Below are 17691 nucleotides of genomic sequence, written 5' to 3'. Positions count from 1 at the left end.
CTAAGAGTCTGTGGCTCAGGGATTTTGCAGTCCTGTGCCATTTTTTTAACTTAAATTTTATTTTTCAGTTACAGTTTACATTCAATACTGTTTTGTATTGGTTTCAATGTACAGCATAGTGGTTAGACAATCATATACTTTACAAAGTATTTGCCCCGGTATTTCCAGCACCCACCTGGCACCGTACATAGTTATTACAATATTATTGACTACATTCCCCGTGCTGAACTTTACAGCCCTGTCACTACTCTGTAACTACCAATTTGTACTTCTTAACCCCTTCACCTTTTTCACCCAGCCTCCCAACCCCCTCCCTTCTGGCAACCAATTTTTATGGTTTCTCGGTGGCCCTGGAAGATGGGTGGGATAGTGGAGTGGTTCAGAAGGTCTCAGAGCCAGATGCCTAGGTGTGAATTCCAGCTCCATCAATTGCTCCCTTCACTCTCAGTTTCCTCATCTGCGAAATGGAGATGAACTAATAGGGTCTGAGGATTAAATGATGACATGGAAACACACACACACACACAAACGCAGAATTAGAAAGTGGCCAACACACAGAACTGCCCTAAGTGGGGGGTCGTTATGATGAAAACTCCACCTGTTTTGGTGGTTCCAATCTTGCCACCCTTGAAACTGCAGGTTCATTCATCTGGCACTCATTTATTGAGCACCTACTATGTGCCAGGCACTGGTCTAGGCACCGGGGATTCAGCAGACAGAAATCGCTGCTGTCATGGAGCTGATATTCATTCAAATAAACAAGTCAGCAGGTAAACATGTGTCAGGTGGGGTTTGTAACTCAACTCTGTAGCCTCCCTCTGGCTCCTCTCCAGCCCTGCCTTTGAAGCCTGCAAGGTGTTATATGGCACCCCTGTTGTCTGGCAGACACCCCTGTCTCAGCCTTTTTGAAGGGTGGGGTGGGGTGGGGGAGGAAAGGGGTGTCAGACAGGAAGACACATGCCTGGGGACCAATAACTGTCTCTGGAGGAATCTTCATTTTTAAACGACTACAGGCTGACCCACAACCTTGCAAATATCTTCCTTGGAGGTAAATGAATCCGTTGTGTCTCTATGGATGCCAGGCCACCCCCCCGCCCCCCGAGCCTATGTTTCTTCTTGACACAGAGGCCACCCTGAATGGAACCCCATTTTGGAGGGTGTAGAGGGACTTGCTAATTATTAGCAACTTAAACCACATCTTTTCACAACACTAGATCACACGTATAGTGCACTGATGCTCAGGACTTTACATACATACATTATCTTTACCATCCTTGTCGTATTCCCAGGAGGTAGGGAGGTGGGATTAGTCCCTCCATTTGGCAGGTGAGAAATCTGAGGTTTAGCCAAGAGAAGCAACTGTGCTAGGACTTGAACCCAAATCTGCCCTCCCTGTTCTTTTTGTCTGTGCTGCGTTGAAACCAAGGAAGGCAATTGGAGACACACACAGGGAGAAAACAAAACAAGGTGATAAAAGTCCTGCAGGAAAGTACCACCTGCAAAGGCTTCTCTTAGTGTTACAAAGGGAAGTTTGCAAGTGTTAGTTAGCACAGAGCCACGACCAGAGGCCTGGAGGAGGGAGCAGTTCAGGGGGTTTAATGTCTGTGTTCCTGGCCCTCTGGGACATCTCCCCAACACGGAGTGATAGGAGTCCTGCCCTTTGGGAAAGGCGGAATTGAAACCCCGTCGTGGAAGCGGGGCAGGATACCTCCCATTCCTCCCAGTTCAGAGGCAGCCTCAGTCTGACTGGCTGGCATCCATCCCACCCCAGGATGCCCCTGGGAAGCCCTCAGCGCCCTGGGGAGTTAAGGAGAAGCCGGGACTTCAATTTTATGTGGACGCCTGTTTCACTCCTGACTTAGCTGCCTCAACTCCTTTCTCTCTGAATCTGAAACTGGTGCGAGCCAGCTGCTCTCTTCGGCCAGCCTGGAAAGCGGAACCCTGTTTCCCTGGGATACCAGGGACACATAAGACCCCGCTGCCCAGTGGGGCTCCCCTCCCGCATGTCAGAAGGCGTGGTCTGGAGGTTTGGGGTCTTAAGTGATTCTGTGCCAGGGAAGGTTGTGGTCTTCACCCCACAAGGAGGGGATCCCAACTGAGCCTTGGGGCCCCAGGCCCAGCAAAACCCTCTCTGCCTTCCCTTGTTCATTCATTCATTCATTCATTCATTCATTCATTCATTCATTCAACAGTATTGGGTGAGCACCTACAGAGCAGGGAGCAGTGAGTGAGGGATGCAAGGCCTCTGCCCACAGAGCCTGGGGCCTGAGAGACAGACAAAGAGAAGAATCACCAAAAAAACCCAGTAAATAAGACAACTGGGTGAGGAAGCACACAGGAGGCCTCGGGAGAAAAGGCAGGACCCGCCCGAACTTTCCTTCCAGGCGTGATTAAGGAATCAGAGCCAGAGGCAGTTCCACTGAGCCTGCAAGCCGAGGAGCCAGCTGCAAGAAGAGTGTCCCAGTTAGAGGGAATAGCATGTGCAAAGCTTAAAGACAGAAGAGCCCCCTTAGAGCAGCCTGTTTCGCACAATCATTCCCCTCTCTTTCTGGCCCAGCCAGATCTTGTTGCAGATTCAGACAAGTGGGCTCTGGAAAGTCAGGCTGATTTGTTTGAACCTCAGATCCATTACAGGATATCTATGTGGTATTCGCAAGTTACTTGACTTTTGTGAGCCTCGGTTTTCCCTTCTGCAAAATGGGAATACAAGGACATGTCTCACAGTTCTATGCATGGACAGACATGTGAAGCGCCAGCATGGGGCTTGGAGGAAAGGGAGGCTCAGTGATGTTGGGTTAGTTTTCCCCTGATGCTGATTTAACAGACTCTTGTGTCTGTGGGGGATGGGTTTCCCCAATCAAGGGGCCTGTGCTGGATAAGCAAAGTGGGGCCTCAGGCTCTGGACAAAAAACTGGTTTTCACATCTGAATCTGGCAGACAAGTCTCATTCTGGATTCTGGTGGGTTCTGGATGTGTGGCTTCCTCCTTGGGAGCTTCCTGGAGGAGATGGGAGTTGAGCATGTGTGGGAACAAGGACAGTCACCTATTGACATCTTTTGGGGCAGCAGCAGCTACAGTGGAAAGAGCACTGTACCCAGAGTCACACAGCCGGATACGTGGGCAAGTCACCCACTCTCTCTGGGTCTCAGTTTGTTCATCTGTAAAACGGGCACAATGATAATAAGCTTCTCACTGGGAGACCGTGAAGACAGAATGGGACTGTGCCCATGACATCTCTCTGCAGAGTGTCCCCAGCTGCATGAAGGTGGGGATGTCCTGTGGAGAGGATGCTGGCTGGATGGAGGGTGACGGCTGGGGGACTGGTTCTAGCTGAGTCTCAGCTCTCCGCCAGGAGCCGGGCTGAGGGTTCCATTCTCCACTCTCAACCCCCCAGGTCTGGTTCAGTAACCGCCGGGCCCGCTGGCGTAAGCAGGCAGGAGCCAACCAGCTGGCAGCGTTCAACCACCTTCTGCCAGGGGGCTTCCCGCCCGCCGGCATGCCCACGCTGCCCCCCTACCAGCTGCCGGACTCCACCTACCCCACCACCACCATTTCCCAAGGTGAGTGCCCGAGTCCTGCCCTGGCATCTGAGCCGTGCCCTTTGCCCCTCTCACCTCGGGCCACCCATTCCTTCCTTCCCGAGTAAGTGACGAGGGTTGCATATTTATGGCCATTTGTCTACTTTCACGGGGACAGAATATTAGGACAAAATAAGGTGAACGTCTTGGCTCTGCCAACAGGCCACAGAGCACCCAGGTGAAGATTAACAAGGTCACCTCCACGTCTGCGTTTAGAGCAGAGCTTCTCAAACTGTAAAATCACAGGAACCTCCTGGGTCTCATTCAGATACAGAAGAGATGGCGAGCCTTGGAGGGGAAGGGTTCCTCCCGCCTCCCTCCTTGGATCCTGCTTCTGATTCTGCCTCCCCCGACTCCCCCCACCCCATTACCTCACACGGCCTCATGAAGCCCCGGTGGCCTCCTCTCAAAGGGCTGGCAGGCTGGAGCTCTGGAGGCTGAGGAGAGAAGCAGGGACCTTCTCTGGCATCTTGATGAGAATTCAAACCTTTGCCAAAGGTGATGGTCCGGTTGGCTGGAAGGCTGCACGGAGGGGCCCTCACAGAGCGGAATAGCAGCCGAGCAGCTAGGTAGAGACACAGCAGTGCACCACTCACTAGCCTTGTCACCTCGCACGAGTGCCCCAACCCCACCAAGCCTCGGCTTCTTCATCTATAAAATGGGAGCCATAGTCTTGCTTCATACCCTTAGTATTTGTAAAAGCATCGGGCAAGTGGTCAATGCTCACAAAATGCTATTGGGACAGGCCTGGATAGATCAACGGAGTCCCCAACAAGGTCTGACTTTCAGTCCAGTTAAGTTACTAGCACCCAATGTGTGCCAAGCACTGGGCAGCAGGGCCGGGACAGTCCCCTAGAGGTTGTCTAGAATGTTGATTGGCCGTCAGTCCAGACTTAGCCAGTTCCTCATGCCCTGCCCAGAAGCCAGCTTGTCCCATCTCATTATCGAGAGATGGTCCCTTTCCTCCACTGGGTGGGGACTGGGCGAAGGCAGCTCATAGCTTGCTTTCCTAACAGGAGGTCCTTTCCCTGCCCTGGGAGGCCCACCCTCCAAGGGGAGGCCACGTGCTCAGCCCTCCCCTGGGTCTCTCCACAGACGGAGGCAGCACCGTGCACCGACCCCAGCCCCTCCCGCCGTCCACCATGCACCAGGGGGGGCTGGCTGCAGCCGCTGCAGCCGCAGACACCAGCTCTGCTTACGGAGCCCGCCACAGCTTCTCCAGCTACTCCGACAGCTTCATGAATCCAGCGGCGCCCTCCAACCACATGAACCCCGTCAGCAACGGCCTGTCTCCTCAGGTAGGTGGCCTCGCCCCTCTACCCAAGGTCCTACCACCAGATGTCCACCAGCCCGGCCTTCGAGGGCTCTGGGTGACACAGTCTGGCTCTCCTTGGGGAAAAAGTCACTGGTCTCCAGGAAACCACTGGCTGGTGGCTACTGTGAGAGTTTAAACACCTTCACTTGTCACTATTTCATGATCCTTCTCCTTGGGTTTATCTTCTCAAGCTGCAGACCTGGGTGACCCAGTGGGGGGGTGCAGAGAAAGGGTTTTCATACAAGTTTCCATACGTCTTGTCCCCCAGAAACAAACAGATATTGTGTAATAGCCTTGCTTCTGGCCCCAGAGCCACTCAGAGCTTATGAAACTGGCCCACCACCCACCTCATAGCTGTTCGGTCCATAAAAGTCAGGCATTTTCAGACAATGCCTTGGTGGGCGCCTTGCTCCACTCCCTGTGGGATGCTGACTGGGGCTGGGGCTTTGTTCTAGAACCAGGAGTCCTTCCTGGATTCCACCCAGTGCTCCATTTCCTGCCTTTTACCAGGAGTGACCCACAAACGAAGGCAGGACCACGTCCTGTCCGTGGAGAGAATTGTGGCTGGGCTCCTACAGTGGCGCTCTGCTCCCATTGGTTCTTGGAACTCTGTGCACTCGTGTGTGATTGGCTGCTGGTTACGTCACTCGTTGCCTGGTGGTGCTGTTAGAAGTCCTGGGACCTCCTTTAAACTAAGCGGGGAAGCAATGCTGAGGCTGAGGGTGGTTAGCCGAGGGTCTGGGAAACAGGACTCGGTGATGCTGGAAGTTCTAGTGAATCTGAGGACCTGGTGAGTTCATTTTTGTAGCTGCAGCATTTCTGTAGGCTCTCAGGTATGCACAGGGGGAGGGATTAAATCCAAGACTGGCTTTACCCTGCTTCCCACCTCCTGAGACACCCCTCCGGTCTGTGGTGAGAATACATGTGATACAAACTTACCTGAACAGCCGCCCTGCAGTAGAAAGGAGAAGACTTGGAGCGGGTTTAAACCCCAGCTCCGCTGCCCAAGAGTTAGGCAAGGGAGCATCCTTGAGCCTCAGTTTATCCCCCATTAAACAAAAGAGTGATTAAACAGAGGGTCACTAACCTCCTAAGAAAGGTGTTCTCTGTACTCGTGTGCTAATAGGTCGAAGCACCTCGCACAGAGCCTGGCACAAAATAGGGACCAAGTAAATGTTAATTCTCTTTTCCATCTCCCACCCTGCCAATGCCAAGGCTATATAATTACTACAGAAACTTGTTGCCTGAAATAAAAGGGGGCTGAAGGGGAGGGGAGGTCAGCTACAATCCCCCCAACATCCATCCAGCTACCTGTTTTTGTAAATAAAGTTTTATTAGGACACAGCCATGTTCATTTATGTATTTATGGCTGCTTTTGTGCTAAACAGCAGAGTTGAGTAGTTTCAAAAGAGACCACATGGCCCACAAAGCCTAAAATATTTACTATCTGGTCTTTGCAGAAAGAAATGGCCACCCCCTGGTCTAAAACATTTCCGAGAATGTTAATTTTCTGCATGTTTTTGGTTCATTTCTGTTTGCCTCTATTAATGTGTGCAGCTGAGGGCCAATGGCATTTGAGTTCCATCATTTACTTGTGGGTAAGTTCCCTTCTCTCGATGCCTTGATTTTCTCATCCACAAAATGGGAGTGAAACAGCACCTACCGCATAGGGTCATTGAGGATTGAGTGAGACGATCTATGCAAAGCCCTTAGCCCAGGTCCACATGGAGTTGAGTGCCTGGTAAACATACAGCTGAACGCAGAGTTCCTAATGGTGATGCACCGAGTCCCCTGGGGGCCAGATTATAGGGGGTGATGCAGCCTGTAGACCAGAATGTTTTCCCAGTGGAGCCTCTTTGGGATTCAAGGCCATGATCTCTTTGCCAAGGACCAGCTAACCTTCCAGAGCCAGGAGACAGGACACAACAGGACCCCAGAGCTGGCTGGGTGAAGGTGCTGCAGAGACTCGAGGTGTCTGCACCTGAGAACGTGGTCCTGGCCTGACCTTATGGTACAAAGCAAGTTGGAGGAGCATCATTTGGAAATCTGAAGAGGGACATTGATTATGTGGCCACCCATCTTACTTTACAGATGCAGGGCCCAGGACACATTGGCTGGGCCAAGGCTGAGTCCAGGGCACCTGGCTCCCTGACCACTGCTCTTCCCAGCCCACCAGTCTCAATGGGGGCTGAGGTTTATCCCTAAAGCAGCACCTCTGTCACAGGGCAGAGAAGAGACTGGCAAACCAGGGGCCCCCGGCTTCTGCAGCGTGGTTCAGCAGGGGGTTAAAGAGCGAGGATGTTCCATGCACAGTGTAGGCCCAGAAATGAACCTCAGGGATGGAGGGAAGAAGAGAAACTGTCCCACCGCCGTGGGACAGATCCAGCCCAACCCTCAGCAGGTTACCCCCTGCTCCTCAGGCGGAGAGGCCGTGAGGCCGTGATGGATTGGGCGAACTTCAGACACTTGCCCAGAGGTTCCCACCAAAGGTGTGAAGACAGATGGAGGTCTGACAGGGGCAGAGGGGACCAGGAGGTGAACAGCTGCTGGAGGGGAGAGGGGCTGCGCGAGGGGCGGACACGGGGGCAGGCTGTGTGTGCTTCTGTGTGCGTGACCCTCTGGGGTTAAGCTGCGAACACTTCCTGAAGGCGGGGGGCAGCAAGGGGGGCATTTGTACGAAAGCTCCTGGCCTTTCTGAGCTCCCACACCGGCACGCTCCCTCCTCCATCCGAGCAGGCCCACTGGACACCTTCAGCACATCTCTGTGGCTTGAGGAGTGGTGGGGGTTCTCCACCAAGGCAGGTCCGCTCCCCATGTCCTGTCTCCCCAACAGGAGGAGCTCACCTGAGCGAGAGCGAGAGGATGGGCCCCGCCTGGGTGGGGCTTCCACCTGGGGCACCCAGAATGGCAGGTCCCTGCCACTGCTGCCCAGATAGCCTTGGCCCAAGGGGATTACGTTGGGGGATAAAGTTGGGGCTCTGCTGAGCATCTGCTTGTCACACTGGCTGGCTCGCTGCTGCCTGGGGAAGATGTGCCCCCTCCCAGTGGTTGACCCCATTTTTGTCTCAGACCCAGCTCGGGAAGCAGGTGTTGTGAGCCTCAGGGACTCCACGGAAAGACTGCCCAGCAGAACTTCACAAAAAACCACTTACTCATCTCAGCTCTGTGCCTGACGCCTGACTCAAAGATGACAAATAGCTATTGAGGGCCTGCTAGGTGCCAGGCACTGTTCCAGGCTCAACCAGTGATCATAAGGGATGAAGCCCCTGCCAGTGCAGAGCCTGCAGTGAAATAGGGCAGACAGACAATTCGCATCACGAACAGGAAGTCATCCACTACGTTTCATGTGACGTTGACAAGGACAGCTAAACTTTCTGAGCCCCTGTGACCCAGACCCTGCTTGGAGCGTTTCCTGTCTTCTCATCTTTTGAAGGGACAGATCCAGGATTCAACCCTTGTCTCTAGAGCCTGAGCTCTTAACCGCTCACACCCCTGCCTGAGAAATGCCCACACTTGCTGTCTCTTTTGGAGATTGGTTGGCAGCGAAAAGAAACCATCTCAGGAAGCTGGTACCTTCAGCTTTTTGGAGGGGAACGCTCATTCAACCCATGTCATGGATGAGAAAACTGAGGCCAGGACCACAGGTTAGGGGATGATAGGCAGAACTGACTCGAACAAGTAAAAATCTTCTAGAGGTCTGGATAACCATGAGGCTTGGTCCCCTCCGAGCCCAGCCCTCACCCGCCCCCAAAGGCAGCCATATAGGATCAGGCACTCAGCACCCCGCATGTGGACGTCCCAGCTTTGTGCACTGGGTCCATCTGAAGAGGAAAACCACCTCTGCCCACGAGACCTCTCTCTGCTGGCTCATTGGAGGCTCACACTCAAAGGCCCCCCCGCCCATTCTGTCCCCTTCACTCCAAGCTGAGGGTCAGTTACTTGGAAAACAACTTAGGGCAGTTTAGGACAAAAGGAAGCTTTTGTAACCTGGATGACTGAATACTCTGATACCTGCAGACTTGCTGCTCCATACTGGCCCATATCTAGCAGTCGCAAGGGCAGGAGGCAGAGATATAAAGGGAACACCTAGGCCTGTCCTTAGGGATTCCCCAGTTCTGGTGGGGGAGACACAGCCCCTGCCCGAGGAGCCCCTGGTCTGAGAGGAGGGACACAGCTCCTGTCCTCAGGAGGTCACAGTCAGTGGGAGAGAAAAAACCCTTGTCCTTAGATCACCTAGTCCGATGGTGGAGTCACAGCCGCCTCTTGGAGAGTTCCCGGTGGGATGGCGGAGGCAGGCATCAGGCATCATTCATAGCTGCAGCGCTTACCAATCCAGGCTCCCAAGCAAAGAAGCAGGTGCACAGTTTTTCCATTTCGAGGGTCATCTGGGTTGGAGACCAGGCCGCAGTCACAGTAAAACAAGCCTTCCTGTCCTTCCTCCTGTGCTTGTAATAATTATAGTGGCAGCCGGCATGGAGTGAACACTTAAAATGGGCCAGCCATGGACTAGGCTAAATACTGTACCTGCTTTCACTCACCGAATCGTGGCAGTTACTGTGATCTTCATTTTACAGATGAGGAGCCTGGCTTTTCCAGGGCCATCCATTCATCCTTCATCCATCCGTCGACCCATTCATCCATCCAACAAATATTTATTAAGCCCCTACCATGTGCCAGGCTCTGTGGGAGGCTCTGGAAAGTGGCAGAGCTAGAATTCGAATGGTCCAGCCACAGAGCCCCCTGTATTGTTTATTGTATGTGCCCGGGGAGGTTGGTCCTGTGGTCCACACAGGAAAGCTGAGGTTTGCAGCCACAGGGACATAGCCAGGTTCAGAGTTTCCCCCTCCTCCTGAGAGCAGTAGAAATGAAGCTCAAGGCTTTATTTTTATTTCTTGGTGAATGGGGTCTCCTGAGTGCCTCTCAATAGCAGATTCCCACCGCTGCCCTCTTGGCATCATTCGAGGCCCCCAGGGGAGCTGGTCCAGCAGGGAAAGATTGCATCAGTTGAATACCTGTGGGTTAGGTGCCAAGTGCCATGTAAGTACTTGGCCTCTAGGAAGTCATTCCAGCCCCACAGAAACCCTATACTTGGGGAATCAGCCTCAGAGAGGTTAAGTAACTTGCTGGAGGCCACAGAGCAGGTGAGTGGCAGAGATGGGATTCTAAGGCAGATCTGCCTGACCCAGGCACTGCACCTTCCCCTGACCCTGAGCAGGATAAGGTCAAGCCCATCACTCGAGGGAACTGAGCTGTGCCCCTCACACGGTGGGCACAGGAAACTCCTTTCCCTCTCTCTCCTCTCACTTCCTCTTTGTGTTTCTCCCCCTTTATTGGCGACACTGCGTTTATAATAAGCATTTAAAATGAGTCTTGCTGGACCAGGGACGGGGAAGGAGGAGGGAGTGGGAGATTTATAGGCAGGAAGATGGGGAGGGGGATTGTAGGGTGTTAAATAGCCCAGAATTTTTAAAAAACTGATGCAAATCACTGGTAGGAGAGAAAATTATGTGCAATTACGTCCTGATATTGGAAGGTTTTGCCTAGCCCAGGCAACAAGATCTCATTAACAAGCAGAAAATAAGATTGAAATGGTGTGTAAAAGAGCTGAAAAATGAATTTGAATGCTGCGTTTGTCCACAATTACCCCCTCCTTCACACACATTTTATTGCAATTTTTTTATTATTCTTAATCTCTCCGTTCCTCAAAGCAGATTGGGGACATCCTGGCATTACCGGGGCGTCGGGAGGAGGTGTGGAGGATTTCCTGCTCCCCTGAAAGGAGACCCTTCTCTCGCACATTTTCCAAGGTTGGGTTTTGGAGGGATCAGAATTCATTTCTCCGGCTTAGCGGGTTGTAGGAACATGGGGCTTTAACCCCAGCCCAGCACTCCTCCGGGCCGCCAGCCCTTCCTTCTCTCCCTTCCCGGTGGCCCTTCTGTCTCCATCTTCCTTCCCTTTGCCTTCTCAAGGTCTCCTCTAGGCTTTCCCTTTCCCCAGAGGCCTCTCCCTCAGGCCTCAGGGCAAGAGAAGCTGCATGGCCTTTGCTAAAGAGCAGCCTAGGCTGAAGTTCTGGTTCTGCCACTTCCTAAATTGCTGTGTGGCCCTGGGGCAGCTTGCTTAACCTCTCTGGGCCTCATTTTTCTTATCTGAAGGTGGGAGTGATAATCCCTACCTCTCAGGGGAGCCATGAGGACTAAAGGAGAATTTGAGTAAAGTGCCTGGCACATAGTAGGTGCTTAATAAATGTGCATTCATTCTCCCCACCGCCTGTCTCTGCCCCGGCTTCCAGCCCTGCCTTTCACCCCCTTTCTTTTCCCATCTCCTTCCCCCTTCCCTTCCCTCTATACTTCACTCCCTTCAGTTGGTTGGAAAATAACGGAGTTGGTTTCCCATCCAGAACAGTGTGGGGTGTTCTGCTGACCCCGGTCCCGGGAAGACAGGATGCTGGGGTAAACGTAGCACCCCGCTCTGCGGAAAGCACAGGAAAGGCTGCCCACCCCAACCCCCAGGGCTCTGGGCAAGGATGAGCTGGGATGGAAGGACTGACTAGCTCATGTCGGAAGGACGCTGGCTCTGAGTGGTTTTTCCCAGGATTAGGGGAAAGCTAACTGAGTCACTGCATCCACCCACCCACCCATTTCTCACCATTTCTCACCATGAGCAACCGTGATGGTGTGGGTCAGAGGTCAGCTTGCGGAAAGGGCCAGGAGCCTGTGGCCAGATTTTCTTGGACCTGAAGCCAAGTGACATTTTACAGTGTCTGCCCTCCCCAACTGGCTTTCACCATACTCCCAGAGATGCCCTCGCCCCAGCCATATCTGCCAGCCCCTTGTCACAGCCCTGATCAGAGCACCAACTGAGGGCCGTGGGGACTGTCCACTCAGCTCCTCAGGCATCCCCCACACCCGAGTGCTCCTTCCCCTTGACCCCTGGCCAGGCCAGCTACAGGGCTTCGGGAATTGGCCCTGGTGCCCTGGGCATCCTGCAGCCCTTCCAGCCCCTGGGGGCACAGATCCTGCCAAGATCCTGCTCTCACACCCAGTTCTGCCTTTGTGCACGGTTAACCTACCTCAGTGGGAAAAGCTGAGTTATTTCCCCCCGGCGGCTCCTCGCCAAACAAAACCACCTGCTCACGTCAATCAGAGGCTCGGCTCCAGCCCAGAGGGAGAGGCCTGGACAGAGCCTCCTCTCCTGTGAAAACAGACCCGTGTTTATGTCTCTGCCGCTCTCACCCTCTTTTCCTGGGTGGAGGAGAGCACGGGGGCGGGGGACAGAGGTGAGACTGGGATCAGGAACTTTCCAGACTGCTGGTGAGTGGTGGGCCATGCCCACGCACAGGTCCTGCTAGGATTTGAGGGGCCTGCTTTGTTGTCTGGCTTCCAGGTGACTTTGGGGTCTTTTATCATTGAGGGAGAAGCAGGAGGGCACCCCTGGCTTTTTCTCCTTCTTAAAGGACCGGGTGGGATTCTGGGAAGATGGAGTTTTAAGCCCACCTCCCTGAGTCTGGACAAGAGATACAGGTTGGGGGCTGCCCTCCAGGGCCGCTCTGGGCCTCTCCTTCGCCCACCACTGAGGCATCTGCAGCAGTCTAGACTCCACACCTTGGGCAGGTGTGGGCGGGAGCTGCTCTGCCGCCCCCTGGCCTAACAAGCAGGGGAGGGAGACCTGGATGCTTCCATGCACCCCTGGATGCCAGGGACCACGGTCCTCAGTAGGACCACAGGCGACGCAGTGATAGCAGGTGCATGATGATTTCTTTGGTAGCACACAGAACTCAGTGTCTGGCACACAGTAGGTCTCCAACCACAGTTGGTGACCCCCAGGCGTGCTGCAGGCCTGATGACACGTAGCTGTGGTCTGCTCCCTAGAGCTTTTTGAGGCAGCCGATCGCTTAGTTTGCACTTGAACATTGTTACATAGGATTTCCCTCAGATTCGTTTCTCTAGCTTCTGTTACTAACACAGCACACAGGGAGGCTCGGAAAAAGAAATACACACGCTGCCTCTGCTCTTACCAAGTATATCTGGGGGGAGATAGTGCTCCCCCCTCACTCCCCCACCCCCCCAGCAAGGAGAGAGTCAGCTGTTGAGAATTTAGTGGGATTTCTGGTCAGACAGGATAGGAAGAGTCGGGGAGTTTGAAGAAGGGAGGGCATGGCCACAGAAGACTTCCTGGAGGAGGGGTCTCAAGGGGGAGGTAGGATTGGCTCAGGGGAAAATAGGAAGGGATAGAAGGTGGGTGCAGACCAGACAGCAGCAAATAATATGGCAAATACTAAAACACTGTCTAATTCAGACACATCATGGACTCAGTGGAATGAACATACAGACCAGGGTTCGGATCCTGGGTCCTATATTTACTCTCTGTGTGAGCACAAGCAAGTTACATGAGCTCTCTGAGCCTCAGTTTCCTCATCTGTAAAATGGGGTGATCCTACTCACCTTGCAGGACCATGAGCAATAAATGAGACTGTTTACACTTAGTACCATGCCTGGCATACAGGAAGGACTTAACAAGTGATGCTTTTTCCCTCTCTACTTCTCCCTGCTCTGATCAGAAACTGAATTAGTGACCACCAGCTAGGTTTCTCTGCTTAGGCCTATTTTTTTTTTTTTTTTTCCTGGGACTGGAGGTCTGGTTTAGCCTAGGCCAGGCCTGGTCGCTGGCTGGAACGTTGAGAGATCTGAGTTCCCGCCTGTCTCTGCTTCTGACCCACTGTGTGACCTTCCCTCTCTAGGCCTCAGTTTCTGCATCTGTGCAATTAAAGAGATGGATGGACTGCCAGTAAGGAGCCTTGTTGCTCAGAGTCTGTGACTTCTGTGTGTTCTTTGTATGAGCACGTGAGTCCTCCTGTCCTCCCCACCCTCCTGGGGCCTCCGCCTGGGTCTGCTGAGCTTCCCATTTAGCTGTCCAGAGCCGCCTGGTTTGGTGGGAAAGAATGCAAATAGCGGATTTGTCCTTCCTGATTAACCTAGGGGCTCTGAATGCGACAGTCCCCGCAGATAGAGGGGAAGAAAATGAGGGAGATTAGCAATTAATACGGTGGGCGGACTCGGAGCTGCTCAGGCCCGTCCCTGGGGTCCCTGGCGGGAGGGAGGCTGCTGGGATGGCCAGCACCTGGACCTGGGAGGCCAGGCAAGACCGCAGGTAGGAGAGACAGGTGAATATGAGGGTCCCCCAGGGCCACACTCTACCCTGCCTCCAGGCCTTTGCACCTGCTGCCTGCTCTGCACGAGGCTCCTCCTGCAGCTCCCGTGTCGCCTTGGTCCCACTGCTGCTTACCTTTCAGACATGGCCCTTCCAGGAAGCCTTCCCTCACGCCCTCGTGGTGGGTGGGCTGTTCTTTCACTGTGCATTTGTCACACTCTATCAGTATATTAAAAGTACTTGTATTGCCAGACAAATAACAATACCAATGGTTCAGGTTTTTGAGCTCTCAGATGCTGTACTATTTCATCTCCATAACACCTCCCTGGAAGGGGCGGCCTCAGTTCCCTCTGTCTTACCAACGGCGGGCGGGGGGCAGAGGAACCAAGCAGTTTGAATAATTTGCCTAAGTTTCTAACAAGGGCAGAGCCTGGACTTGAACCTACCTGCCTGGCCCCAGAAACCATGCTGTTACTCAGTACATGTCACAGAAATGGTCTGTTTTCCACCTGCTGGTGACATCTTTGAGGCCCCAGCCATGACTCTCTGATCTCAGCTATTCCCAGTGTCCTAAGAGGCAAGAGAGCAGGGGCGTAAAGACCCAGGCTCTGGAAGCCCTGGGCCTGGGCCCAGTTCCCAGCACTGTCACTTCCTACATGTATGACTCCAAACAGGTTCTCTGCGTCAGTTTCCTCCTCTAAAGCAGAGCTAATGATAGTTCCTATCTCATAGAGCTAGTCTGAGTTGATATATGCAAAGTACATTGGTGTCTGGCACAATACGGGGTAGCAATTACAGATGGGGGCTCCCAAGGCCACACAGCGAGTGTGTGCAGGGCCAGGCCCCAGATCTCCTGTTGCAGAATTAATTTTCCCCCAGCACCCTTGATTTCCTCTGCTCCTTCCTGCCTCCCTGTCCAGGCATCTACCCTGTCCCAACCTCAGCCACAGGGCCTCCCCCTCTCTCCCGACCCTCCACCTGGTCCCCCTCTTTCCTGGCCCTCTCCCCAGCTATGAACATTTCTCCAGCACCTTTGGGGTGCGGACAGGTCTTCTGAGCTCCCCTAAGGGTTCTGCTAGGGCAGCTGGGCTTCTAGGAGCAAGAGATCTGGGCCACTGTCCCCAGGGCATCACTGGAGACCTTCAAAAGGTCAGGCCTGAGTGGCATCCCTAACTCCTATGCACCCTTGGCCAGCTACCCCACTTTGCGCCTGTTTCCTTCTGAGTGACAAGTGCCAGCACATTGTTCGGAGGTAGAATAGCCTCTGCCCCACCCCTAGCCCAGCCAGCCAGGCCCACCCTCCCACACCCCTCCTCCAGCCAGTCTAGCCTCCGTGGCCTGTCCCTCATCCCAGAACTTTCTCTTGGGCCCTGCTGACAGGAAAGTAACCTCCCTGTTTTCTGCACACCGCCCCTGCTCTCTCTCCTTGCCCCATTTCCTCCCTCCGTACCTGGCGTCTCTCAGCCCCTTCTCTCCCTCCAGCCCCTTTGCCCCTCGCCCCATTTGCACCACCCCCTTGACACCCTCTCCTGGTTCCCATCATAAGCCTCCTGCACTCTGCAGATGGGATCCCCCCCACCGTCTTTCAAACCCTCTTTCCCCTCCTTCCTTCTCTCTCTCAGATCCAGCCCCTTCCCCATTCTCTTTCCCCTGGTCTCTCTCATTCCTCTCCGCTCCCTCTCTCACTCCCGGTTCCTCCCATAAACACCTCTTCTTTCTCCATCTCCAGCACCCCCACGCCCCTCACCTGCTCCCCCTTCCTGCCTCCCTCTCCCATTTCTCCTTTCCCAGCTCCCCCGTCTCTCTCCGACCCGTCCAGCTCCCCAGGGCCGGCCCACAGGCTGGGCTGGGCGCAGGTTCTGGGGGCCCGGCCAACCTGGGTCCAGGCAGGGGTGGGGGCGGAGGGGGGGGATGGAAGGATGGAAGGGGGGATCTGGCTGGATCAGCGTGGCGGCCCCTCCCTGCGCACTGCGGCGACGGCACCGCGCCTTTGATCCATGGCCCGAGGCCGCCTGACAGTGGAAAATGCAGGGAGACAAAACCACTCAGTCAAAGTGATTCCCAACAACTGTCTCCCCGAGATAAGAACGCACTTGGGCTCAGCGGCCTGCTTAATTCCAGCTGCCCGGCCGGGATGGGGAGCAGCGGGCCCGCAGCCCCCGATGCTGAGGCGCCCGCCTGGCCTGGGCCAGACGCCGGCCTCCCAGCACAGGGATTGTGGGTCCTGCCTCCACCCTCTGTCCCCCGTCTCAGCTCAGAGGCCACTTCCCCCAGAAGCCTTCCCTGACCCGCCAGTCTGGGTGGCCATACTCCCTCCCAGGGTAGCAGTTTTGCCTCTTAATTTTAACTTTGTAGATATTCCTCTCTCTCCCTAAAGCAAGGACCAGGCCATCCTGGTGTTTCAGGCACAAAGCCTGGCATGTAGTAGGGCCCATAAGTGGCTGTGGACATGCCTGGACCCTGAGCATCCATTCCATGCCTGGCTGTGGCCGCTGCCTCCAAGGATTTTCCAGTTAGTTCCACAAGAGACAAGGAAGCAAACCGGGAGCCAGAAGCCTCCAGAGGAGGGGATGCCCCAGGCAGGGACAGAGGAGGGGTGGGTATCCGTGGCCCCCCGGCACCCTCCTGCCAAGGGGAATACCTTTGGCCTGGCTAGGCTGGACGGACCACCTGGAGGTCCACCTTCGCTTTCTAACCACCTTCCTGAGTGGGTAGGTGGTCAGATTATGTAAAGTGAGGCCAAAGGGGACCCTTCGCCATCCCACCCTAAACCTCCATGGGGCTATGTGTCTTTGGGAATAGGGAGAGCCAGTGTGTTTGGGGTGAGGGCAGAGGGCAGAGGGCAGAGGTCATGGGGAAGCAGATTCAGCTCCAGGTAAGGAAGGGCTTTTCACAGCAGACTTGGCCAGGGATGGAAAGGTGGGAAGGGCAGGCTTGTGAATCAGTGAGTATGCCCTCTCGGGGGGGTTGTGAGTGTGTGGGTGGGCAAACAGCATCTGGTTTTATCCAGACTGTTGGAGAGTGCGTTCTTTGCAAGGTAGGAGATTAAATTGGAGTCAGTGGTTCCCAAACCTGTGCATCAGAATGATGTGGGATACCTATTAAAGATCTAAATTCAGGCTCCACCCCAGCAGGCTGCCACAGCAGGTCTCTTGTGCACCTGGGGGAATCTGGACTTTAGAGAAGGCACCATCTGAGGCCACAGGTCTGGGCCTGGCACACCTGAAGCCCTGGATTGGGGAGCCTGCACCCTGTCCATGTCATACCAACACCTTGACTCCCATCCCCCCATTTCTTTAGGAAGTGATATGGGGAGGGGCTGTTGAATTGAACTGAGATCCCCGCTCCAGCAATCCTCAAGCTAGATGTCTCCCTAGAAAGAGCTAAGCCAGGGTCTCCTTTGACAAGGAGAGACACTGCGTAGCCCACACACTTGCCGTGCCTAGGAGGACTCAGGGGTCAGCAGGGCCTTTCTGAGGGCACGGTGGATGTGGCAATGGCTAGGTCACTGCAGAGGGTTGGGTCGATGGACGGCCTTTAGAGTCACCTCTCTACTCCGAGTGGCAGGGACAACCCCCATTTCAGCACAAGCCCTGGGAGTCTTCTCCAGCATTGAGCCTGGGATGAGGGCATGAGGGGACCCACTCCTGC

The 17691-nt window shown here is 54.4% G+C and overlaps 1 protein-coding gene across 1 annotated transcript in view; it reads left to right on the top strand.

The window, feature by feature from the left end:
• Positions 1-17691, top strand: part of PAX7 (paired box 7) — a 90055-nt gene that overhangs the window by 50864 nt on the left and 21500 nt on the right. Inside the window, exons 6-7 of the mRNA XM_016214718.2 lie at positions 3395-3560; positions 4674-4876. Of these exons, the coding sequence (XP_016070204.1) occupies positions 3395-3560; positions 4674-4876 (369 nt within the window). The remainder of the gene's footprint in view (positions 1-3394; positions 3561-4673; positions 4877-17691) is intronic.

Source organism: Miniopterus natalensis, chromosome 9 (assembly GCF_054644295.1).
Source record: "Miniopterus natalensis isolate mMinNat1 chromosome 9, mMinNat1.hap1, whole genome shotgun sequence".
NCBI lineage: Eukaryota > Metazoa > Chordata > Mammalia > Chiroptera > Miniopteridae > Miniopterus > Miniopterus natalensis.
The sequence above is the reverse complement of the archived record's forward strand: the minus strand, read 5'-3'. Positions and strand labels throughout refer to the sequence as shown.